At 41.1% G+C, this 27,262-nt stretch overlaps 1 protein-coding gene across 2 annotated transcripts; it reads left to right on the forward strand.

Annotated features, from left to right (window-relative positions):
- gdf11 (growth differentiation factor 11) lies at positions 1-27,002 on the forward strand. Of its 2 annotated transcripts, none has more exons than XM_056438184.1 (3): positions 1-746; positions 17,223-17,596; positions 23,596-27,002. In XM_056438184.1, the coding sequence occupies exons 1-3, from the start codon at positions 332-334 to the stop codon at positions 23,974-23,976; spliced, it is 1,170 nt and encodes a 389-aa protein (XP_056294159.1). In that variant the 5' UTR covers positions 1-331; the 3' UTR covers positions 23,977-27,002. The 2 variants fall into 2 exon arrangements, with proteins under 2 accessions (XP_056294159.1, XP_056294160.1); XM_056438185.1 differs by having other exon boundaries at positions 23,599-27,002.
- The last annotated feature ends 260 nt before the right edge of the window (positions 27,003-27,262 follow it).

Raw genomic sequence — 27,262 nt, forward strand, 5'->3', positions numbered from 1 at the left:
AAGACCCCAAAACAGCCATTGCACTACACGTGAGCAGGCTATGCATTCATCAGATACGTAATTTGTTCACTTTCAATCCAAACAGCCTGCACCGAGACTCACTGGAACCTACTTTTTTGGGGGAAATTGATTGCAAAGACTCCCATGCTGCCAAAATCAGGAACTTTTGGGTGATTGTATTGGATTAGATGCATGTCACTGATTCCTTGCCTCGTGTAGGGTAAGGAAAGGAGAGGCGCACATCCGAGAGAGGGGGTATAACGGGATATAGCGAGTGAACAGACAAGAAACAGAAAGAAAAAGTTGCATTGCCTGGTGTCCACGCATCGTCATGCCGAGGTACAACTTCCTACTGTGCTTAATGGTGCTCATCTCCCTAGGACAGTCGGGGAGCGATGAGCCCAATCTGCTGCTGCCTTCTGCCAGCGAGACACCCACGGATGCCGGGCTGTCCCTGCTGGACGAGGACGCTGGTTCCCATGAGTGCTCCGCCTGTGTTTGGAGGGAGCAGAGCAAAGTGCTGAGACTGGAGACCATCAAGTCCCAGATCCTGAGCAAGCTGCGTCTAAAGCAGGCGCCCAACATCAGCCGGGAGGTGGTCAATCAGCTGCTGCCCAAGGCGCCTCCGCTCCAGCAGCTGCTGGACCATCACGACTTCCAGGGAGACGCGTCGTCCCAGGATGAGTTTATGGAGGATGATGAGTACCACGCCACCACGGAGTCCGTGATCACCATGGCCTCTGAGCGTGAGTAATAGTTTACAAACCAACAATATTCTCTCCAAATGCGTCATGCGCGTAATTGCGGAGCAGATACGTTCAAGTGACTCAGGCCTGCTCTGTGGCCAGTGGTCAGTGACCATATACTTTTTGAGTATGAGGGTCCACTCTGTGTGTCTAAAGTGGACTGATAATATTTTGAAATGGGTCAGCTGATGGCCACTGCTGTCAAAATAGGGATTACGTGTGATGCTGATAAATCAATAATCAGCAGAATAAAGAGCCTCGTCACTGAAAACAGACATCTCCAATATGGCCTGATGAACTCTTGTTTTCATAGTGGCGGTGATGATGGTGACGACAATGATAATGATGATAATGATAATGATAATGATGATGATGATGATCATGATCATGATAATGATGATGATGATGATGATAATGATCATGATGATGATGATGATGATGATGATGGAAGTCTATTCCCTGTTGGAGTAGTAGTATTTTGCTCCTCAGTCCACCTGCTGTCATGTTCAAACTTTTCCTCTGTTAGATGCTTTCAACGTGTTTGACGGGGAGTAAACGCAGGACGGACCCGTGTGAATGTCAAGTGCATTATTATTGTATAGGGCAGCATTTGGTCGACAGTTGCATCCATTCATCCTTTGATGTCTTATTTTGCATAAAGGCCGGACATTCTGGAGTTATGATTACGTCGTGAAGCTCCCTGGTTATTGCCTCTCTAACAATTTGCTCGCCCGCTTATAATTTCCCATAAATCCAGAGATATACCGCAGGCAGGACCCTTTGAGACATTTGATAAAATTACTGTTGAACCCTGGCAGCTGTGCTCTATCGGTCTTTTATAGGAGGCTCTACCGGTTTCCCTGCTGTTCATCGCAGTGAGAAAAAGTGTGTCCAAAAAGCTGCTATTGTTCCCCTCATGCAGCGGCCCCCCTCGGCCGCACTTGCCTTTTAAATGCGAAGTTTATGGGCGCAGCTTGTTTTTTTTTCACCACGAGTACACAAAGACAGAGAATCACTTAAGGTCGAGGGGAGTGTGTGACCTTTTCCTGGCGAATCACGGGGTTCAACAACATTTACACATGTAATATATTCTGCTTAAGGCTGATAAAACACACTCCAAATAATCAGGTTTTTTTACCCCATGAGTGAACAAAGATTACGCCTATATGTGCAAGAGACTTGGGCCTCATGTGTTGTCTAAGACTATTAATACCTCATTATAATATCTATCTATCTATCTATCTATAGTGTGCATAATAGCATTATATTACTGCAAATCAACATTCACTTAACTGCAGGCTCAAATGTCATCTGAATTTGATCTATGTCCTTCCTATTTTACCACAAAGCATTTCACTGTTATTTTTTAAACTTCCACTTGCAAAAATCAAGTCTTACATCTTACATGTGAATTGAAGTAGTCAGCATCTATCTATATATCTATCTATCTATCTATCAATCTATCTATCTATCTATCTATCTATCTATCTATTTATTTATCTATGAATCAATCAATCAATCTATAACTACAGTATCCCCATCTGTTAATTAATATCACTGGCTCACTAACACAGGTGTATGCATTCATGCCGACAATAAATATAACTATAATAACTTGCGGTTATCTCTCCATCAATTCTACATTCATAATTATTTCCTCTCCTCTGAAACTCTGCATGCTCAACACACTCATCAGCACATTACATGTGAAATCAACAATATTGTCAAAGGGCATTTCTGACTCTTTGCTTTCCGTCCTCTGCACAGACTCACTCACACACACAACACACCATACAAAGAAGTTTGACACCTTCTCAAGCCAGAAAAGAGCATTATGCATGACGCTGGCTAATTGCATATTTCTAACGGCATGATGCCAGCCAGAGGAGCTAATGACTGACATTACAGCTGTATCTGTCATGTTACAGCACTTCCTGTTCTGCTCTGTTTGCTTCATCTCTTTATGTCAGCTGCAGTTTTTGTCATCTGCTCCTTCTCTCCATCTCTCTCTCTTTCTCTCTCTCACCCCTCCCCCCCCCCCCCTACGCCCCCACCTTCCTCCCTGTAAGCCCCCTCTCTTCTTCCTCCTCTTTTTCTCCGGTACTCATGGAAGAGTTGAGATAATGAGTGCATCTCTTTCTGCCTGTGGCACCTTAGTGATCCCACAGGATTAAATATACCTTTTTCTGTCTCTCAGATAGAAGGAGGACTTCAAACACTATTCCCTGCTCACCTCAAACCCATCACCCTTTCACGGTCGTGCACACTGCCTTTGATGGGCCATGTGGGTTCACACAGTACATACTGAACTGGACCTGTGCCAGAGTTGCTTCTTAGTATTCACTCAAGGTACGTGGGTGCCGCAGTGGGGGTTGAGAGGGTCCATGCTTCCTGGTCTCTAATTACTATGAAATTTCATGGAAAAGTACAGCTATTTATATCATAGTGCGGCACTAAAACATCTCTCTCTATGAAGTGTGTTGTGTAGGTAACCGCTCTGCTCGCTGTTCATGCATTACAAATGAGTCAGTTTGGAGCAGTTTATCAGGGTCATTTCCTTGCGCAACACTATGAACGAATGTCGATTTGTAGTAACAAATCTATTTGCATTAACATATGAGCTGTTTCTATACGTTTATTTATGTGGGTAATCATGCGTGCGTAGTGTGTATTTTAGAACTCAGTTTTGCCCGCGGTGGGGTGAGAATTTGACCCCACTAGTCTTTCATTTGTCACCTGTCCAGGACATTTAGAGCAGAGCTTCCTCAGTGGCGCATTGCTCCTGTCTTTTTCTCTGTCTCTGTGGATGTTCTGATGATGATTAATAGCACACTGTTCGATGAAATACTCCAGCAACATTGAGTACTAAAACAAATTCCTTCCAGAGCACATCATCAACAATTTAGAGAGAAGAGGCACCTTGTTCGACTATACAAATATTCTTGAATTGCGTTTGGGTTGTTTATGAAAAGCCACAAATGCATCAGCTTGCCTATGAGAAAACGTCATTTCTGTTCTGTGACATTTTGAATAATTTTTACATTGTAAGAGAGAATCCAGCAGAGAGAGAGAGCAGCACTTAGAGCCTTAATTTCATGTTTAAATTTTTCATAGCAGTGTGTCCAAAACATAGGTAATGAGTGACCATCTGCGTTACCTTTTTAATGAATGAAAACTTTGTAAAACTATTTCATAACGACAATTTAATCTTTTTCATCATGCTTGTGTGTCGGCTAACATTAGGAAGTGCTACACTGATGTGATTATGTAATCCACTTTAAATGAAGCCCATTCAGTCCAAGCACACAGGCTTACACAACTGTTGAGTTGGAAAATCAACATCTACACACATGTAAAAGTATGAATGTACAAATTTCCACATGTGCACACTTGTGTAGACACATGAAAATGCTCTCTCAGGCACACACAGTCACACAGTCACACACACACTCCAGAGAAAAGTACTCCTATTGACAAAAAGGGTCACAGAGTTCACAGCTATGTGATATATTGGAAGAGGAGACTATTAACCTCATCGGGTCTCTTTCTTTGGCAGCAAAGACGAACCGGTAGTAACTTGAACACTTATCCCCCACCACATACACACATGCTCACACACACATACACACACACACACACACACTCATCCATTAACCACTCCCACAAAAAAACAAGTCTTTTATAGTGTTGACCCTATAAAAGGGTCATTTCCTGAAGGTGCAGGAACCATAAAAATGAAGAGGGAGAGCGCTAAAAGGACAGAGCAGCAGAAGTGGACTGTCTCTGACTCACTGGCCAGTGTTTGATGGAATTTGATGACTATGTGAGGTTTTTATAGATTTATTTATTCCATGGATGTCTTAGTTTGACGATGACACCTGTTCTCCCTGTTTAGTTGCTGGCTTCAGTTGAGGGAAAGATAAACGTTAGTGTTGAATTGTTTGGACACTGGGGGGCACGACCGATTTGTTTAAAAAGAAGTAAAAACATAAGAAAGAAAGGTCTGTAGAAATTGCACAACATACTGTCAACTTAATGGCTAATAAAATTTCAAAGGGACCAAAGTCTATTAGTACAGGGACAAAATTTCCCCAGGACCTCAAGAATCTCCTTTCACCCTCCTTCCCCTATTCCCACGCTCCCGTGTACCAGTCCCTGCAGCCGGTCTTTTCTCTTGACATTTGGGAATATGTTGCTTCGAAATTAATGTCTGCTTTAACAAAAATAATACACTCAGAAGTTGAGAGAACAGATGTAAGACTGCATTACTGTCAGTTTAAAGACATGGCTGTGCAAGAATATTTGTGGCCTCCTTACTAAAGAAAAGACAATCTTTGGACTGCTTGTGAGCACTGGTGAGCTCCGCGTTGGTCCTTTAAAGGATTTCAAAGACGGTCCTCGAGTTAGGTACACCACAGCTCATGCCACAGCTCATGCTGCGGGTGGGGGGCAGGGGGTGGGGGAGTCCACAGGGAGCAACAAGCAGCCCAGTCCTATCCTAAAGGGACAGAAATCATGCAAGGGTTTTATAGGTACAATTAAAAAGACCTGAAACAGATGTTACGTTTCACTAATAAAGGAAATAATTACTTCACACCAGTAATTAAGCCCTGTGTAGGGACATGAGTGAGGAGGAGGAAAAGGAGGGGAGTGAAAAGATAAAATGGATATCATTGAGGGGATTATTGTTGATGGATGCATTCAGGCTCTGTGTGGTCGTGTGCAAGGAGCTTCTAAAGATCAGTTTATAGAAGAGTCCATTAATTCTATGAGGCATTTAGGCAAAGGAAATGCTGCATGGGCATAATGCTTGATCCCATGAGGGAGCTACTGTGTCGGATAGAAGCACAATTAACAGTGGATTACCTCATCATTATCGACATGAAAATTTAATTAACCTCTTTTCTGGTGAGCAGCTTCTCGCTGTATTTATCGCCTGTGGTTGTATTTCCGCCTTCCATACCCACATCACCCCAGGGAGTTCATTAGGGAAAATGCACAGTCGAAGTGATTTCTTTAGGGACAAGAGCCAAGTTTGATTTATATAATGTACAACGCAGCTCATAAAGGGAACAATATGTTCACGTTGCTTAGGAAATAACAGTGTAGGAGTACATGCCTTCTGGAGGTTGGACACAATAAACAAAACATTGTCTTTCGAGAACACTTGGCCAAGACGCTGAAAGATTTGGCTGGCTTCGGGGATTCTCTTCACGAACTGAGTGAGCTCAAACAAAAATACTTCCAGGGAGAAATATGGCCCCTTTTTTTAGCGTTTAAAGTGATGAAACTAATCAGTGGTCAACATGTGAGTATTAGATCAAAGCACACATTTTGGAAAAGCAATTCAGACCTGTTGGTGCCCAAGGGGGAACCTTCGGGTCTGGAAAGTTAAGCCAATGCCTTAAACATTCATTCTCTCGAATAGCCATCAGGGAGTGACTGTAAAATAAGTCTGAGTGCATAAAGGTCTCTGAGAAAATGACCCTACTTCACACTCGATTTATTACCTCAGTAAACATTGTAAGTGACGGTAATGGTTTCAATCACTAGATTCTAATCTTCTTTAATGCAACATGATGTTCATTTAGTAAATTAGGCTCCTATTTAGCGTCAACGAGATGATGAAGCAGGGTATGTTGTAGGGAGTGGCGGGCTCTATAGTGGTTGACAGGTCGCTACCACAGTGTTGTTGGGTTTCGGAGTTGTCCTTGTTTTCTTTGCCACCTTATTTAGCCTCACTGTATCAGCCCTTTATGTCACTACTGATTCCAAAAACAAGATGGTGAAGCCCAAAAGCCAAGATGTTGAATTTTCAACTCTAGGCTTTAAAACCGTAGTTCATAAACCAATAGGGGACATCATGATGACTCCGTCCACCTATCTACAGTCTATGGCTGGTCGCTGAGTTTGAGAACTCTCAGGTTGAGTGACAATAAATGAAATACTGATCAGTCCCCCTCATGCCATGGTGCATGCAGGCTTTTTTGTGCTGGATAAGATTAACTGTTGTGCAAGAGAGAATGCTTGAAGTTCATATAGGTGTATTTAGCCACAGTTCATACACAAGTAGACATTAAACAAGAAACAAAACAACATGAAAAACACCAATGGAATTAGACTAAATAAAAACACAGACAAATAGAGACGCTTCCAGGGGATATCTTAAGATGATGAGCAAACTAGTTTTAACCTACTTCTAGAAGTGAACTTCATTGTCCTACATATTGTAGTAGTTTGTTCCAATTCAATTCAATTCAGTTTATTTGTATAGCCCAATTTCACAAATTACAAATTTGTCTCGGAGTGCTTTACAATCTGTACACAGACATCCCTGCCCCAAAACCTCACATCGGATCAGGAAAAACTCCCAAACAACCCTTCAGGGGAAAAAAAAGGGAAGAAACCTTCAGGAGAGCAACAGAGGAGGATCCCTCTCCGGGATGGACATGTGCAATAGATGTAATGTGTACAGAAGGACAGATTTAGAGTTAAAATACATTCAATGAATATGACAGTGTATGAATAGTTCATAGTAGGCATATTCCACGATGGAGACCTCCACGATCCATCAGGCAGATGGAGGTAGAGAGGAGGAGTGGGCGGAGTCTCAACAGTGGGCGGAGTCTCAACAGGGCAGTGGCGTGGTCGGTAGCAGGAATTCCACGACCCAGACCTCGATGATCCATCAGCAGATCGGATCTATGTCGTCTCATAGGGTCCGACGACCCCATGAGACGTGAAGTCACAAGGACTCCGGGGAGAAAGCAGAGTTAGTAACGTGTGATTGAGAGATGAAAATTCATCCCTAAGGAGAGAAAAAAAAAAGAGGAGATAGGTTCTCAGTGCATCCTAAAACGTCCCCCGGCAGCTATAAGCCTATAGCAGCATATCAAGGGGCTGGACCAGGTGAACCTGATTCAGCCCTAACTATAAGCTCTGTCAAAGAGGAAAGTCTTAAGTCTACTCTTAAATGAGGTGACTGTGTCTGCCTCCCGGACTGAAATTGGAAGCTGGTTCCATAAAAGAGGAGCTTGATAACTAAAGGCTCTGGCTCCCATTCAACTTTTTAAGACTCTAGGAACTACAAGTAGCCCCGCATTTAGTGAGCGCAGCTCTCTAGTGGGGCAATATGGTACTACAAGCTCCTTAAGATATGATGGTGCATCACCAATCAAGGCTTTGTACGTTAAGAGAAGAATTTTAAAAGTGATTCTTGATTTTACTGGGAGCCAGTGCAGAGCAGCTAGTGCAGGAGTGATGTGATCTCTTTTCTTAGTTTTAGTGAGAATACGAGCTGCAGCATTCTGGATCAACTGGAGGGACCTAAGAGACTTATTAGAGCAGCCTGATAATAAGGAGTTGCAGTAATCCAGTCTCGAAGTAACGAACGCGTGAACCAATTTTTCTGCATCTTTTTGAAACAAGATGTGACTGATTTTTGAAATATTACGTAGATGAAAGAATGCAGTCCTTGAGATTTGCTTCACATGGGAGTTAAAGGACAAGTCCCGATCAAAGATAACGCCAAGATTCTTTACAGTGGTGTTGGATGCTAGGGCAATGCCGTCTACAGAAACCACATCACCAGATAATTGATCTCTGAGGTGCTCAGGGCCGAGTAAAATTACTTCGGTTTTGTCTGAGTTTAACATCAAGAAGTTGCAGGTCATCCATGTTTTTATGTCTTTAAGACATGCTTGAATTTTACCGAGTTGGTTGCTCTCCTCTGGTTTTATCGATAGATATAGTTGAGTATCATCTGCATAGCAATGAAAGTTTATGGAGTGTTTCCTGATAATATTGCCCAAAGGAAGCATGTATAAGGTAAATAAAATTGGTCCAAGCAAAGAACCTTGTGGAACTCCGTGACTAACGTTGGTGGTTATCGAGGCGTCATCGTTTACAAATACAAACTGAGATCGATCTGATAAATAGGATTTAAACCAACTTAGTGCCGTGCCTGAAATGCCAATCGACTGCTCCAGTCTCTGTAATAGGATGTCATGGTCAATGGTGTCAAATGCAGCACTAAGGTCTAATAAGACCAGTACAGAGATGAGTCCTTCATCTGATGCCATTAAGAGGTCATTTGTAATTTTCACCAGTGCTGTCTCGGTGCTGTGGTGTTTTCTAAATCCTGACTGAAACTCCTCAAATAAACTATTATGATGTAGAAAGTCACACAACTGATTTGCGACCACTTTCTCAAGGATCTTGGAGAGGAAGGGGAGGTTAGAGATCGGTCTGTAGTTAGCCAACACCTCTGGATCCAGAGTGGGCTTCTTCAGGAGAGGTTTAATAACAGCCACCTTGAAGGAGTGTGGTACGTGGCCTGTTAGCAGAGACACATTGATAATATCTAATAGAGAGCTGCCAATTAAAGGCAAAACGTCTTTAAGCAGCCTCGTCGGGATGGGGTCCAAGAGACAGGTAGACGTGTTAGAAGTAGAAACCGTTGACGATAATTGGTCACGGTTGATGGGAGAAAAGCATCCAAATATACACCAGGGCATACAGCGGTTTCCAAGGCCATTCCACTTGAGGACAGATTGGCACTGGTTAAGGGCAAGAGATTATTAATCTTGTCCCTAATAGTTCAAATCTTTTCATTAAAGAAGTTCATAAAGTCATTACCACTAAGGTCTATAGGAATGCTCGGCTCCACAGAGCTGTGACTCTCTGTCAGCCTGGCTACAGTGCTGAAGAGAAACCTGGGGTTGTTCTTATTTTTCTCTATTACTGATGAGTAATAGGCTGCTCTGGCATGACGGAGGGCCTTCTTATAAATTTTAAGACTATCTCGCCAAACTAAGCGGGATTCTTCCAGATTAGTTGATCGCCATATGCTTTCAAGCTTTCGTGACGTTTGCTTTAGTTTGCGGGTCCGAGGGTTATACCAGGGAGCAAACCTCCTCTTCCTCACTGTCTTCTTCTTCTTCAGAGGGGCTATCGAGTCCAGTGTCATTCTCAGTGAGCCTGTGGCACTATCAACAAGATGATCAATCTGGGACGGACTAAAGTTAGACCAGGAGTCCTCTGTTATATTGAGACGTTCCAGCTCCATGGAGCATACAAATGAAATGGGGCTTCTCTCCATGTTTAGTTTGGTGTCTCAGAGTGTTTATTAGACTGCTATAAGGCATATGGTGTTTCAATAGAGAAAGTACTTCATACATTGTGTCTGTATCTGTATTATCTAATCCTTGATTTGTTAAATACAGTGGTTTCTGAGTCTGATATAGGATTGTCACTGGGTGAAAGAGATACATGTAGGTGTCATCTGTATATGTAGAATAGTTATTTTTGAATTATTTTGCCTTTTAACCCTTGTGTTGCCTTCGGGTCATTTTGACCCGATTCAATATTTAACCCTCCTGTCGCCTTCGGGTCAATTTGACCCGATTCAATGTTTAATGTCGGTGTTCTTTCGGGAGTCAACAAACAAACATAAAGTACCTCACACTTAAACTTGGAAAACAATATTAATTCTAATAATTTTCTGGAGATTTTAATAGCTGGGGTCATATTGACCTCAAGGGTAAAATATGTTAGTAAATATAAAGGTAACAGGAGGGTTAAACATTGAATCGGGTCATATTGACCCGAAGGCGACAGGAGGGTGAAACATTGAATCGGGTCAAATTGACCCGAAGGCAACACAAGGGTTAAACGTTTTAAAAGCCATGTATGATGTCTACATGTGTGCCATGTGTGCACATGTAGACATCATGTTCAAACTAGGGAAGTAAGTGAAGGGTCATGCTGTTCATGCTCAGATCAACCTCCTGGCCCTCTACAATGAAACAATCTCATGGTATCACAGACAAATGATCTCAGACATTAGATACACAATATTCAATATTTTAATTGTGTTTTTTACTGATCACATGCAAAGATATCAGGGGCCATGACTCAGTAGAGAGAAAAGTGATTTCAGAGATCAAGCCTTCATCTCTGTGTTTACTTGTTACAGTAGGTGTTGCTGTAGGTCACTTGTTGTTGATAATGTTGCTTTCACAGGATATGAACTGAACTGCTTTTGTTTCTGTTTCAGAGTAGACTCACACTCTGTTTTTTCGCATTGTATGTTGCTGCAAAATGCATATATTGAGTAAGCTGTGCTTGTTACATTTAGCAAGAGTTAATAAGAAAGCAGTAAAAGACTCAGACTGATGATAAAATCAAAGCTTTTGAAGGCCGGCCAGGTTTCTGTCACACGGTTTTTGCTGATTTCCTTTGTGACATTATTTTACAGTAAAGCAACTAGATTACTTCCCTTGCAGTGCAAATTAGTAATAGGTGTACATGTTGTCTTCGGGTGCAAATCAATAGATGATCTGTTAATTCTGTATGAGTTGGAAGTTTCTCTAAATCGTACTCTCTGTAAATCTAACTACCTCTCAAGTTTTTATTCTCTTCCTTCCGTTTTCCACCAGTCACCTCTGAGCTACGTCTCTGTTGAAGCTCTCGCCTCGGGGCTTCAGCCATGTCTAAAACAATAATCTCTCAAGAGGGTCACTAATAAATTGAATGCCGTACACACTTGGCTATACGTTCACATGGTTCTGTTGCAATGTATTTCAGATAGAGAAATACATTTACAACAACAATATTTTAGTTTGCTGTATGTTTTGACTGTGTGGTGGATGCCTGTAGACTTGGTAAAGATTAATCTGAGCCAAAGAAATGTGAAGTATATATATTAACACTAAAGATAATTTCCTCTTCAGTGCTTCAGAATGACCAAGTCACAACTGCTGCTTCGGCTTGGTATGAGTTAACAAACCTCTGCTCAGCTTTTAAATAGCAAAAGCTAAATAGTTTTAGTTTGAGCCAAGTTGTGTTAGTTTTCAGACTTTCTCTGTACTTGTACAGGCTTGATATTGATTGGACTATCATGACCTGTGACTAAAATGCAACTCAAGTGTGTATGATAGTCTTGAAATATAATAAATGTTCAGTCTTGTCTGAGATTGTCATATGACAGAGGTGTTTCCGTTAAATAAAGTACACAAATACCCGTTGGGTGCGTATGTTAGTATTCGTTCAGAATCTGAGCGAAGCCTGTCACCAATCCAAAGCAACAGCACAAAAAAACACTGCATACTTATCAATCAAAACCACCTTTTCTGTCTTGTTTAAATATCTGCTTTAATGTCAAATGTTGAAAAAATCCAAAGCAAAAAAAATCTCAAAGTTTGGATTGAACTTTTTAAAACCCAGCAAACGTTGTCCTCTGACGTTAACGTCTTGCATGTATGTGTGGATGCACATAAACACAAGCGGTGAGACCCCAGCATGCTTCCTGCTGTCCAGCTGTCCACCTAATTGCAGTTCACTGCACGCTGGCTCTTTTCATCATCCGACCCTGTCCTGCTGGAGCTGTCCCACAGACGTTTCCCTCGTAATATAAACACATATAACCCCAACACCAAAGACAATGAGTCTGTTTGCTGAAGACAGTCAGTTTGGAGCTTGTGTATGTCGTGTGTTTATGTGTAGTTGCATGTTTCCATGTGTGTGTTCACTGAGCTAGAACAGGGAGCTTTAGGAGGTGTCTTTTGTTGCTCCTGGGGGGCTACTGTGCTCAGTCCTAATAGGAGTCTTGTGCCTGCCGTTGTCCCAAGGGAGGGCTTCTGAATGAGGGGGTCTAACTTCACACACACACCCCCCTCATCTCCATCCCCAGCTCGAGCCAGGCCTCCCCCACCACCCTCTCTCGTCCCTTGGGACTGACCGAGAGACAAAGAGGGAGTGGGGCTGGGGTGGGGTGGGATGTTTGAGGGGGTGCACTGTGGCCCCTGTCTTATTAGAAGGGTCGTGAACGTGTCACGATGATTAATATGCCGAGGTGCGTGGGGATACCCTAGAGTCACATTTATTCAACATGAGGGCTCCCAAACACACACTCGCCCTCAAAATGGCACATTTGCATTTCCCATTAAGAAAAGAAAAAAAATATATATATATATATGCAAATGAAACTACAATTTTGGTTTATACCATTTTGCATTATCCATTTGGATATTAACAATAGATGACATTTCTCTCGCTGCCTCATTTTTGCTCCAGATTTTCACCTGTTCAAAGTGTGACGACCTTTCAAGAGTTTGGATCAAGAAGTGAACTCTGATGATTTGGTTTCGAAACATGAGTTAGATCTGTGGAGATCACATTTAAATTCCTTAATATTTTGTGATGATTCATAGTTAATTCATACCATTCATGGTTCCCATTCATTGTTGCTGCTTGACATTTGACAAAGAGCCTTGAATAATTTTGATATAAAGATATGAAATCGCTCCTCGTTTTCAACTCTTTAATTAATTTATTATGCTTTTTTATTATGATGTATTCTATCATGTTATGATCATTGGGTGGGGGTCTTGTAACTAAAGTAAGTATTGTATGGTTGCTTTTTGGTGCTAAAGTTGATAGTCTTCAGAAAAAAAGAACTCTTTGTGAACTTTGCCTATTCTTTTTTTCTATGTTTTCTAAATGTAACTAAACAAATTATAAATGTCCATTTACCATTTTTGCCATACTGCGAACATTAATGCAGTCCCACCAGTAACATGTGTTAACTATTCATTGTATAACTGCACCATAACTTTTCCTCTCCATCTGTTTTCAACTCTTTAACTGGCTCAGCATTGCTGCATCTGATTATTAACATTTAACTTTGAAACAGGCCGTAGTTAAATGCTTATTAAAATGCGCAGATGGCATGGTGAATAAACTCTTATATACATATGTTTCCCCCTAATATACACGTATAGAAGGCTCTGCACTAACTATGGGACACAGGTACCCAGGGAGTCCACCAGATGTTTGATAGGCTCACCTGCAGGCCAGCTGCGCGCTGGCAGTAAAATTCATCCGCTGCATATGCTGCAATTATACCACGGGGAAATAAGCTGCTATAATAATGAAGTAGGCTGGGGGAGAAGAAAACAGGCCGGTTTCCTTTGGAAAAACACATTCTCTGTCCATACTTAACTTTACTTGTTCTTTACTTTTTAATTAAAATGAGCATTATGTCTGTATAAGGACTAGTTTCTATCTGCATCTACAGTTTGCCTGAGGATAGAGGTGTCGTTGCTCCAGTAGGTGGTGCTGAATGCAAAATCAGAGTTCATATTCTTACTGAGTGTTGAAAAACTGAAGTATAACTAACCAAATTGTTCAGGAAATTAATCCATAAAAACAGTCTTGCAGTTGCAGTAAAATCATGAGCTCTTTTATAAATAATGTGTTATGTTCAATGTGCAGCAGGAGCAAAGTTAGTGCAGGTCGAGGCATTAAATGTCTTTACAAGGTAGCTTTGCTCGTTTTGCACAAGTGGAGCGCGATCAAGATGTGGGGTGCAATTAAGCTGCAGGCATTCATCCTCTGTGGCTTGCCTCTCACTTGTGCACTTACAGGATCTATAAAGTCACAAATTGATTTCACCTATCAATGCAGTCATTGTTTAACATGACGTAGCTCATATGTTGTGCATGTGTGTTTAATAATGGAAGTCCTGACTGGATCACAGTGTATGGGCCCTGCTTCTCAGATTACTTACTCCTCCTCAAGAAAGAGTCTCTGCTCAAGAAGCTGAACCATTTCAGCTCTGCTGTGTTTGGTGGTTTGTTTCTTTGTTTTCTTCCTAGGATTCAACAAAAGCGATACAAACTGTTTGCAAAGGAAGAACTAGTGTGTGTCGGTCCCCATCTGCAGCGATTAAAAACAACAAAAAGTAGTAATCACAAGTAAACCCCAAGCAAAATGCAGAATCATTCATTCCCAATTTTGTGCTGGTGAGCAAACACAACACCACCCACGTTAATTGCTGTGACCCCAGCAACCCACCAAAAGGAACATTGACATATTGTTTGTTCAGCGTCAGACACTGTATAATTTACACTCACTAATGACTGTCCCTGGAAATACAAGCTGAAGGACCACGTCTGTCCCTGGCTTGGCCCTTATTCAATATTCGCCCTGGACTGTTCTAATGGATATTCCATCTGTACCTCAGTGAATTCATATCCCTCAATGCACGCCCATAATTCAATTACAACACTTGTTTCGTGTAAAAAGAAGAAAACAGCCTGGTGCTCTGTTCTTCCTGGCCAATTGAGGTTTGGTAAACAAATCTACGATTGGCTGGAGAATCTCCTCCCTAATCAAAACAAAAACAAACTGGGGCTGTTTCAGTGCTGTTGTGTCTTCTAGATTTTGAATGAATCTCTGTTAAAAAACAAAAAAAGCGTGTTGTGAGGAAAGACATATTACCTTTACCATGGGGTCGACCTTGACCTTCAAACTCAATCTGGCTATTAGGACTGCCCCTCCCCAGCACCCCTGAGATGTAAAGAGGCTGACGGTTTTGACCTCTGATCCCATTTCTTAACTAGGCTGAGGTGCCAAATAACCTTTTGACCCAGGAAGCATTTGCAGGTTGCCTGAGCAACGTCAGATTTAGCAATGATTGACAGTTTCAAACTGTTTTTTTATCCACTTTTTTTCTAAAGAGGAAGGACAACACTGTGCAAGCTAAATGACAAAAAAAACAGTTTAATTGCAAAATCTAGAGTTGTGATATGTGAAAATACGCTCAGAGAAAATGGGCCGATTATATATTCTATTGTATTCAGTTGGCACATTATTATGCCAGATAGATGCAGAATAAATTTCCCTTAGTAAATGAACGTTTTACATGGAAATGGATGTTTGAATGCAATGGATGGATGTCATTATATCAGATGGAGGTCTATGTAAATGAACCATGAGCAGATTTGACATGTGGTGCAAATCACAGAAACACCGAGTCGAGGATCATGACAGGAATAAATCTGCCTATTTTAGAGGTGGCTTGTGTTCTTTGACATAACCCTTAATCCACTTCTCCAAAAATATTATCAGAAAGGGTGAGCCACTAAAAAACTTGAGATGTTTTAATTTTGCTATTTGTAATAAAGGGGTAGATCATTTCATTACGATTGACCCAGGGGAATCTAAGGTTACCATCTGGCCACTGGCCACCATTACTGATCCTTGTTTTAATATGCAAATAGATCAACCTTGATGTAATCGCATATGTAACCTGACTGAATGGACCAAAGGACCGTGTGCACATGTGATAACAGGCAGCCTTCATGCAGATGTAACTAAAATGAGCAGTTGGGTGGAGAATGGCAGTCTGTTTACCAGAAAAAGCAGTGTTCACATTCAGTTCAGAAACCCCAGTCCTATTTGTGACCGATACGGATTATCTTCTCCGGGCCATGGATTGTGTCTGTTTTTCTGTGAATGACTTGGACTGAATCCTAATTAAGATTCATGACAGAGAAAAAAACAACCAATATCATCCCATATGTTGACAACAGCAGTGTAAAGCTGAGCTAGAATTATACAAAAACGTGTTATCACTGCTCAGTGACATGCAGATCTGTGGTCGTGTCTGGCTTCAAGATCAGTGTGCAAGACACATCCACAACTTTCTTGAAGAAATCTTATTTTTCCAGGATGTAATAAAGTAAAGAAAAAACGTGTTGAGAGACATGTAGCTTAACATGTTAGGTGATAGATTAAAGCACAAGATAAACACAACATAATTGGATGTTAAAGTTTTCTAACTTGCATTAATTATACCTACCACTGTCTTTTGTTTCCTGCAGAATATAGTATTTGTTAGCATCATAGAGGAAGAAGTGTGCACTTCAATAATACACCTTTCCTATTTGTTGTGTGAATAAGTAGTTCCTCATAAAACTGCTGAGAGATTTTGTGGATTCTTTGTGTTACTTTGGGTGTAAATTATCTTTTATCTTCTTCCAGTCCACGCTTGGCTCTATCAGAGAGGATCCATCTCAGTTATCCGGCTGCGTATGATTGTAGTTATTAAAAATACATGAATGAAGACAGTCGTTGTTTGTTACTTTGGTGAATAAATAAGCATGGGTATAGCTCCCTCTGTTTTTGTTTAGTCAGGACCAGCCATGTTGTATTTTTCTTGCCATGTGCTTAGGAACATGCATTGAGTTGATAAGGGATTTGTTCTCCACAAACAGTGTTTTGGACTTCTCTTTTAGAAAAAAAATATATATACACAGGAAGGGTTTTAGAGTCAATGTTGCACAAACAGACAGAAAAGAGCACCACCTGCCCCTCACCAAAGGTCGAGCTAAAATAAAAACTATACAATGTGAATTAGGTAACACAGTCAGGTGAAATGCATGTTACGATGAGATGTTTTTTGGGAAATGTTTTTGGGAGCATATTTATATATCCATTATCTATGAAAGAATAAAAACAACAGGAAATGAGGGAGGAGAAAGATGGTAACTACATAACAAAGGTCCCTTGTTGGACGCTTGGATCAGGGTGCAGTGCTATGTGGAGGATGATGATGATTGATCGTGTTGTGTATACAACAAACTGCATATCCAATATCTTTTATAAATATAACTGTCCTCTTTTCCACAGCGGAGCCCCTGGTGCAGGTGAACGGGAAGCCGAGCTGCTGCTTCTTCAAGTTCAGCCCCAAACTGATGTTCACCAAGGTGCTGAAGGCCCAGCTGTGGGTGTACCTGCGGCCCCTGCAGCAGACATCCACCATCTACCTGCAGATCCTCCGGCTGAAGCCTGTCACGGAGCAGGGCAGCCGCCACATCCGTATCCGCTCCCTGAAGATAGAGCTCAACTCCAGGGTCGGCCACTGGCAAAGTATTGACTTTAAGCATGTGCTGCAGAACTGGTTCAAACAGCCCCACACCAACTGGGGAATTGACATCAACGCCCTTGATGAGAGCGGCAACGACCTGGCAGTTACTTCGCTGCGACCCGGGGAAGAGGGGCTGGTAAGGACCCTCAGACCTGTCCCTGGGGCAGGAGGGGAAGCACTTTTCTTAAAGCTCACATTTCTGAACATGCTAATTTATATTTCAATCCAAGGAGTGTAGCCCCAAATTCTTGCGAGAGAAAAAAAAACTTAAACCGAAGAAGAATGTGGGCGTGTATTGATAACTATACAAGACTAACATTTATTTTTAGACAAGTATTCATAGAGAAAAAGAAGGATGGCATGAATGTCATCCTGCATATAATCTCTGTTTCTCTCTCCCCACATCATTGTTAATATACTTAGTGAGGAAGTAGTACAAGCTACTATACTGACGTATACCTCACTTATTTAATTTGATGATGCCCTACAATATTTGTCTTGCATCATTTATGATTTGTCTTGGTTTCAGAGCAGATTTTTTTTTCAGTTTACAATCGTTGTAACCAGTAAAAGTACACTGCTGTGTTTTTGATTTGAGAATATTGTTTCCTACCTTCTCGGCAGCCACTGCTTATTTAATTTTAAATCACTTAAGAGTCTACAGGCATCATCATAAGCAAGTTTTGAGCATTTGCAAGTTGTATCTTATATTACAGTGAAACTAAAGAAAACCAGAGGGAAATATTTCTCTGTGGTTGAAATATGAGCCTCACAAAAGTGACAGTCGAGCATCATGTAGCATCCATCTGCAAATACTATGATGGGCTGTTGAAATAAATAGTGACCCTATTGTTTTGGGCCACGGCTGAAGCAGCTAGCTACACTTGTTACACAAATGGTGTTCAACAAACCTGCAGCCGAGACGTTTTTGTAAAGCTGCATTCATTCCAACAGCCTAAACCGTAAAGTCCCACTGTTAAGAGAACCGCTTCAGGTTTGTGTAGGTTGTTTACATGGCGGAAGACAGGTAAAGCTCTATTGTGTGTCAAAAAAAGATGAAAAAAAATTCTGAACCTTCATGGATTTCTCCACTGCTCTATATTTGAACATGTCAGTCATGACCTCTCTATATTTAGTTCAGTCCAGAGAAAAAAACGCTGTCTTATTTTAAACAGCCTACACCACTCATATATTCTTCACATTTGCCTAAAATTCAAACACATTTTCTGTGCAGATGCAATATTTTGCATTGTTTTGGAGGTAACAACTGAAATTGGGCTTGCAGAGACAATTATAATAAAAGTTAAGTAGAATATATTGGATTCCTTGCACAATATGAAGGGATCGTAACCTGATGTTCCTCTGAATATTTGACGTTCCGTTGCATATTTTCACCTCAGGCTGTGAATCATTTAATTCAATTCAGTTTATTTGTATAGCCCAATTTCACAAATTTGTCTCGGAGTGCTTTACAATCTGTACACATAGACATCCCTGCCCCAAAACCTCACATCGGATCAGGAAAAACTGTAAAGGTTACAGGTACTGGAACCCAAAAGCACGACAAACACAGGAATGCAGGAGGAGGCAGTTTACTCAATGTTTCAGGCAGGGTCAAAACCAGGTGGTCAGTCAAACAGGGCAACAAATCCAAAAAGGGGCAGGCAAAAATCTCAAGTCGGGTTAACAGGCAAATAGGGTCGTAACAGGCAGATCAGAACTAGTACTAGGAATTTGCTGGAAAGTTTGGCGGTGACACACAAGACAATCTGGCAGAGGACAAGTGGAAGTGAGGGATCTAAATAGTGAGGGACTAATGAGGGGATGGGCTGCAGGTGAGAAGGGCGTGAGGACCAGGTGAAGGGAATGAGGGACAATCAGGTGAATATGACAGGATCTGGAATGACAGGAGGATGAATTGAGCTAGGAAGGTGGGGAATTCGTGACAAAAACTCCCAAATAACCCTTCAGGGGGAAAAAAGGGAAGAAACCTTCAGGAGAGCAACAGAGGAGGATCCCTCTCCAGGATGGACAGGTGCAATAGATGTCATGTGTACAGAAGGACAGATTTAGAGTTAAAATACATTCAATGAATATGACAGAGTGTATGAATAGTTCATAGTAGGCATATTCCACGATGGAGACCTCCACGATCCATCAGGCAGATGGCGGTGGGGAGGAGGAGTGGGCGGAGACTCAACAGGACAGTGGCGTGGTCGGTAGCAGGAATTCCACGACCCAGACCTCGATGATCCATCAGCAGATAGGATCTATGCCGTCTCATAGAGTCCGATGACCCTATGAGACGTGAAGTCAAAAGGACAACGGGGAGAAAGCAGAGTTAGTAACGTGTGATGAAGAGATGAAAATTCATCCCTAAGGAGAGAAAAAAAGAGGAGATAGGTTCTCAGTGCATCCTAAAACGTCCCCCGGTAGCTATAAGCTTATAGCAGCATATCAAGGGGCTGGACCAGGTGAACCTGATTCAGCCCTAACTATAAGCTCTGTCAAAGAGGAAAGTATTCAGTCTACTCTTAAACGAGGTGACTGTGTCTGCCTCCCGGACTGAAATTGGAAGCTGGTTCCATAAAAGAGGAGCTTGATAACTAAAGGCTCTGGCTCCCATCCAACTTTTTAAGACTCTAGGAACTACAAGTAGCCCCGCATTTAGTGAGCGTAGCTCTCTAGTGGGGCAATATGGTACTACAAGCTCCTTAAGATATGATGGTGCATCACCAATCAAGGCTTTGTAGGTTAAGAGAAGAATTTTAAAAGTGATTCTTGATTTTACTGGGAGCCAGTGCAGAGCAGCTAGTGCAGGAGTGATGTGATCTCTTTTCTTAGTTTTAGTGAGAATACGAGCTGCAGCATTCTGGATCAACTGGAGGGACCTAAGAGACTTATTAGAGCAGCCTGATAATAAGGAGTTGCAGTAATCCAGTCTCGAAGTAACGAATGCGTGAAACAATTTTTCTGCATCTTTTTGAGACAAGATGAAAGAATGCAGTCCTTGAGATTTGCTTTACGTGGGAGTTAAAGGACAAGTCCCGATCAAAGATAACGCCAAGATTCTTTACAGTGGTGTTGGATGCTAGGGCAATGCCGTCTACAGAAACCACATCACCAGATAATTGATCTCTGAGGTGCTCAGGGCCGAGTAAAATTACTTCGGTTTTGTCTGAGTTTAACATCAAGAAGTTGCAGGTCATCCATGTTTTTATGTCTTTAAGACATGCTTGAATTTTACTTAGTTGGTTGGTTTCCTCTGGTTTTATCGATAGATATAGTTGAGTATCATCTGCATAGCAATGAAAGTTTATGGAGTGTTTCCTGATAATATTGCCCAAAGGAAGCATGTATAAGGTAAATAAAATTGGTCCAAGCACAGAACCTTGTGGAACTCCGTGACTAACGTTGGTGGTTTCATCGTTTACAAATACAAACTGAGATCGATCTGATAAATAGGATTTAAACCAACTTAGTGCCGTGCCTGAAATGCCAATCGACTGCTCCAGTCTCTGTAATAGGATGTCATGGTCAATGGTGTCGAATGCAGCACGAAGGTCTAACAAGACCAGTACAGAGATGAGTCCTTTATCTGCTACCATTAAGAGGTCATTTGTAATTTTCACCAGTGCTGTCTCGGTGCTGTGATGTTTTCTAAATCCTGACTGAAACTCCTCAAATAAACAATTATGATGTAGAAAGTCACACAACTGATTTGCGACCACTTTCTCAAGGATCTTGGAAGGGGAGGTTAGAGATCGGTCTGTAGTTAGCCAACACCTCTGGATCCAGAGTGGGCTTCTTCAGGAGAGGTTTAATAACAGCCACTTTGAAGGAATGTGGTACGTGGCCTGTTAGCAGAGACAATTTAGCCTCCTGTTGAAAGGATGCTTTATGTTTGTTTCTTTAGTGTTGTATTTAAATGTACTTGGTTGATTCTAATGAATGGAATGAGTTTGCATGGATGAGTTCAAACTTAAAGCAAAACCATCCTTGACCCATCAACCTAGTCAAAAATCCTAGAGTTACTGCGACTGAAAGTTACAGACAGCATCCACGCTGAATTATGTAGGCCACTCATCCCAGTTAAGCAACACCAGATATTTACCAAGTGATCATTTGGATCACATCTTAACAACACACATCAGAGGTCATCTCTGGTGTCTTGGACAATAAATATCTTTACTCTGAGCACACAGTCGTGTTCAATATTATTCTTGAGCCCCCAAAGAAAGGAAAAGATGAAAAACACAGGCAAGTATACCAAAATAAAACAAGTCACAACAAGCAAAGAAACTCTGCTTCTCCCTGATCCTCTGGGTCTTTTTCTCAACAACAAAAGCCCTAAAGGCCAAGCTGACATGGTCTCACCCCAACGGCCTTTCGGCTTATTTCCTCTTTTAAATGCGTCACAAAAACTGTGCTCGAGCCCAGCTGGATTCACCGTGGGGAGAGGAAGGCTTTGTAAAACAAACATGACGGAGTAAAATATTTGATCTGCTTGCTTTGACTAAAGGTCAAGGTTATGGTAGCATGAAGATGACATGCTGGGTCATGGATCAAACCAAGTATACAGAGTCAGCCATCGATGTTAGAAAAGGACAATAACTATGTAAACCTAAAATCTACAAATTGTAAAAAAATATCTTTAATTCTCTTCAATTGAAATTACAATGGAGAGGCTACGGTAACCTCTATCTTTACATTATGCATTTACATGTTTTCAATTTAAGGCTATTATAGTGTCTTCCTTTAATGAAACTACACAAATGTGACCAGTCAGATAATGATGAAATCACAGCATTATGCTTCACCCTTTAATTCACTTTGTCTAAGCAGTTTAATCTGTACTTTGGCATCTTCAGTCTACTGAGGGATCAGAAGATGTTTGTAGCTTGTCGTCTAGTTTCTGTGAGTTAGGAGAAAAGCTGACACATGAATTGAACACACAATATGTGATTTTATGTGTGTTTGTGTCTTTACTTGTAAAAAAGCTAATTCAATATGCAACTTCAGTTGTATTAAAAATAATATGAATCAATATATACATATTTATGTCTTGCATCAACAGTTCGTTCTGTACCTTTGAAGCTGTTTTGTTTAATCCATTAACAGGACTGTAAAAATAACTTTCTGAGGCTTTTTGGAGACTAGCATGCTGAAACTATTTATTGGCAAATCACTGCTGGGAGCTGTAACTTCCCAGAGTCTTGACGTTGTCGTGAGGTTGCCGGGTAACGAGTTGAGACACAGAAGGGCTGGGTGGACAAATTAACTGTCGTTAGTAAAGAAATAGTAACAGTACCTCCCCTACAAGCCACAACGTGTCTTTTACTCTTCAGATGTGCACAGATTAAAACAACAGACACAACATCATCATTTGTGAGTTTTAGAGGTATTGGCTCAGTGGTAGCTCCGGGTCGTCCTTCAATCAGAGGTGGTTAGATCCCAGTTCATGCCGATGTGAAGCTGTCCCTGCGGTGTGTGTGAATGGGTGTGAATGTTAGTTAGAGTCCTGGTGGGCAGATGGCACCTTGCATGGCCGCTCCTGTCATCAGTATATGAACGGTTGTGACCGGGTGAATAATGACAAGTATTGTTACAGATAAAAGCGCAATGCAAGTCCATTTGCCAATTAGCATTACTGGATAGTTCAACGTGAAATAATGATATCATGTAAATCATATGTATATGATGATATCATGTAAATAATCCAGCACCATTTACATTATTTTAATAATACAGTTAGGATTACAGATTATCTCTTTTCTTTCTTACACTCGTATTTTAGGTGTAATTAAATTGCCAAGAAAGAGACAGAACACACAATTGTTTATGCCAAAGATGGATTTGACTGTCACCATTGCTATCTTTCTTTTCAAATGTTATATATCACAATGAAATCCTTATAAAAAAAATGTTTTAGTTGCGCTAATTGTCAATCTGATATTGTGACATCCTTAGTGGGCAAGAGGAAAAACATAACACAAAGTGCCATTACGCAGTGATGTCTTGTACTGGAGATGTTTTCTTCTTGTCAGATAGGTGTATCTTCCTTTCCTGATATATGGGCCAAGTTGTATAACCACCTCTTCCTCCCTGTCCTGCCTCTCCTCCCCCTGATTCCAGCAGCCGTTCCTGGAAGTGAAAGTTCTTGAGACGACCAAACGCTCTCGGAGAAACCTCGGCCTCGACTGCGATGAGCATTCCACGGAGTCTCGCTGCTGTCGCTACCCTCTGACTGTGGATTTCGAGGCGTTTGGCTGGGACTGGATCATTGCCCCCAAACGCTACAAAGCCAACTATTGCTCAGGCCAGTGCGAGTACATGTTCATGCAGAAATACCCGCACACCCACCTGGTACAGCACGCCAACCCCCGAGGCTCCGCAGGGCCCTGCTGTACCCCGACCAAGATGTCCCCCATTAACATGCTCTACTTTAATGACAAGCAGCAGATCATTCACGGCAAAATCCCAGGGATGGTGGTGGATAGATGTGGCTGCTCTTAGGCTGCAAGGGGGATGCACACTTGTGTTCAGCCACCATCGCATCAAACCACCCAAAACCCTTACGGAGCTCTCCCTTGGCACCAGAACCCACTCCTCGGCACCCGATTTCACTTTTGCTCAGCCACAAAATCATCCCACTGGGTTTCCATTTTTCCAGTAATTAAATTGATTCTAACTGTAAAAAAAAAGAAGTTATAAATGAAACGTGAATCAGAAAAGGACTGAGTGATGGAAATACAGTACATTATGAATAATTAAAGAGGTTGTCCTTGTGGAGCAGCTTCAGAAAACGGCAAATGAGACAAAACTATGTTCTCGACCACGTGTTAGTTTTGTGGGTTTTTGAAGTTGTTTTTTTATTTAAATGGCATCTTTGTAAAAAGTCCAGGTTAGTGGATTGAGCTGACAGGAGACATAAGCATTTACAATAATTTTAGAGCAATTTCAGTTCTATGGTGAGTTTGGAAATATACAGATAGGCTCACTTACAGGTGAGATTTCATCCACAAAAATGTTTGCACGGGGGGCATTATCAGAATTATTTTGTAATCCATCATTTGAACAAAAAGAACTAAATCCATGCCAATGTGAGGAGGGTTTACTATTAGAAATACTCTTTGTATAAATCCAAAATGTTTACAGATGCTTAGAGATGTGCTCTAGAGATGTAAAGTGTTGAGGAGATCCAAAACCAAACCTATACCCTCTATTAATGTATAACACCCCAGTGTGACATTCTTGAGTATCTATGAAACCTTTCACTGGTACTTTGATCTTTTTTTATGTGTAGTCTTGTAAAACTCAAAAAGGAACAGGGAGAGAAGAGGTTATACTATTTTCACTCTGTCTTTCAAAGCGGATAAATAAAGCCAGTATAGCTATTTCTGTCATTCTGCAAATGTAGATCAGACATATTTAGGTTTCACTGCAACGCTAAAGTCTAAAACTAAGTACTGTAAAGTAGATGCACTCAGTTATTTTGCACCACCTGGGAGAGGAGGAGGAGCAGGATCCTGCAGGATGACAAGAACACCAACACATATCTTTCTTCAACGTAACAAAAGGGAAAAACACTTTAACACCCTCAACTTTTGCATTAAATGTTAAAAACAGAGAAACTAAATGCAATGTTTCATAGCTTGAAGAGGACTGGAACTGAGCATGTTATAACAGGCAAGAAGCAAAATCCAAACCCTGAAACAAAACACACAAGGGTAATGCTCAAATGTTTCCCCTGCTGGGAATTATCGAGCTGAAAATAGCACAAAACAGGATCACAGCATTACTCGTACTTACAGCAGTGTTTGCCTCCCTGTTCAAAAATACTCTTGAATCTAGAAAGAGCGGTAGCTTCATTATTTACAAAGTGCATTCACTTTTCTCAATACTAGTTTCAGAACAGAAGAACATAGTAATCCTGTGCAGTGTTGTACTCGGAAATAATAGCTTTTATAAATCACAACAGACCACATAAAACATTCAGATCAAGACATGTAACTCAACATCCGACTAACAGTTTAGAGAACATGTTGCATTGCGTTTTGAAATGGCCGCATCCACCTCAACTTTATTGCCATTATCATAAAATATTGCTTGAACACAGAGTAGATTAGTAACGCTTGAAGTCTGTCTTTGTCTCCTGGATGTCAAAGCAAAGATATCCTTTTGTTGTAAACGAAAGCACTATGCTGTTGGATAAAGGAAGAGCCTTCTGACACTATATATAAATGATATATGTATATATTAAAAAATGGGTACAAAAACCTTTTTTGGGGCACTCTACCTTACCAACAATAAATTTTGCACTATGGGACGTTCATGGCTTGAGGAGGTAAAGTGTTGTTTGTGTTTTACCAAGCACAAGAGAGCTTGTACAGTATAGGATAAAAAAAAGAATAAAAAAATATTCAAGCTTCTGGTGATAAACCATGAACTAGAGAGGTTATCACTTCTTTTTGATACCATCACGCTTTCCTGACTTTGGTCTGAAGCGGGGGCCTGTCCATACACTCACACACTTTTATCCAATCTGGAACCTGGACGTACTGTACCAGCGGCCTGAAAGGCCTCCTTGCCCACTGTGGGTGATAAGTCATATGTATAATAAGTGTCTGGATCAATGAAAATAGAATGCTTTAACTGGAAATGGCCCGCCCACCTACTTTAATTTGTTACCATGTTAGAGAGACTACGTCCTTTTGACTTAAACAATGTGTCGACTGACTTGCATAGACATGTTTTTGCCTTTGTGTGTATTTTAAGTGAAAGCACCCATGTAAGAATGGGAGGAGTATCCAGGGATTGTTAGCCAAAGTAGAGGATGACATGTTGTGTGCTGTAACTTTTGTGATCGCAGGAATATGCTAGAACATTTCAAAGGGAGGAAAAAGCTGGTTTAGGGGCAGTGGTTGGAATTAATTCAACTGGCCAATTGTCTATTTATTAATATTAATTACAATGCATTTCAAAGTATGTCTACCTCACTGTAGCCTCCTAAAAACCTTGCTTTTTAAAATTTGTAATCGATTAATCTGTGCAAACATTTAACCAATAAGACCCCCACCCCACACCCCCAAAAATGTAGATGAAAACCACAGGGTCCCCTCTCAGGTTCAGGTTGAGTTATGAGTGACTGATGGTAGCGGCTCTGGTAATGTGTGGTCAAAAGAAATAATTAGCTGTGCCCACATCTATGGCTTGGTGAGAAGTTGCATTTTGAATTTTAATGTTTGTATACTGGTATGTGTGAGAGTGTTTTCATATAAATATATGAGAGGAAAAAATCTCTATGTAAATACCTACCCAAATGTTGACATTTATGATGTTTTGGACAGGTTCGCCGCTTTCAATGTTTTTCTCACTTTCCCACTTCATTCCTCCATTCTTTGTGTAGTTAAAAAAAAAATCACCCCAACTTTGTAGTTTAATGGTTGTGCATATGAATAACTGTTCAATTGTTATTTTTGCCTTTTGTTGTTTATTTACTGTCATTTTTCTTTTGTACAATAAATCATTTATTTAGCTTATGGAAGTTGTTGTTTATTTCTGAATGCTCTGATGAACCCACTGTGCACTGCCAACCGACCCATTTAGCAGCTCGCTGGTGAATATAGTGGAGCATCGAAAGAGACAGATATTAACCTCAGGAGTGATAGAGACCAAAAACAGAGCTAAAAGAAGGTGAGTATTGGTCTTACGTTCATCGGGGGCCCGGAAACACACCTTCAAATGAATGCATGTTTCTCCATGTCTGCTGCGTGTGAATAGTCAACTGTTTGCTTTATGT

The sequence above is a fragment of the Pseudoliparis swirei genome, chromosome 18 (genome assembly GCF_029220125.1).
Source record: "Pseudoliparis swirei isolate HS2019 ecotype Mariana Trench chromosome 18, NWPU_hadal_v1, whole genome shotgun sequence".
NCBI classification, from domain to species: Eukaryota; Metazoa; Chordata; class Actinopteri; order Perciformes; family Liparidae; genus Pseudoliparis; species Pseudoliparis swirei.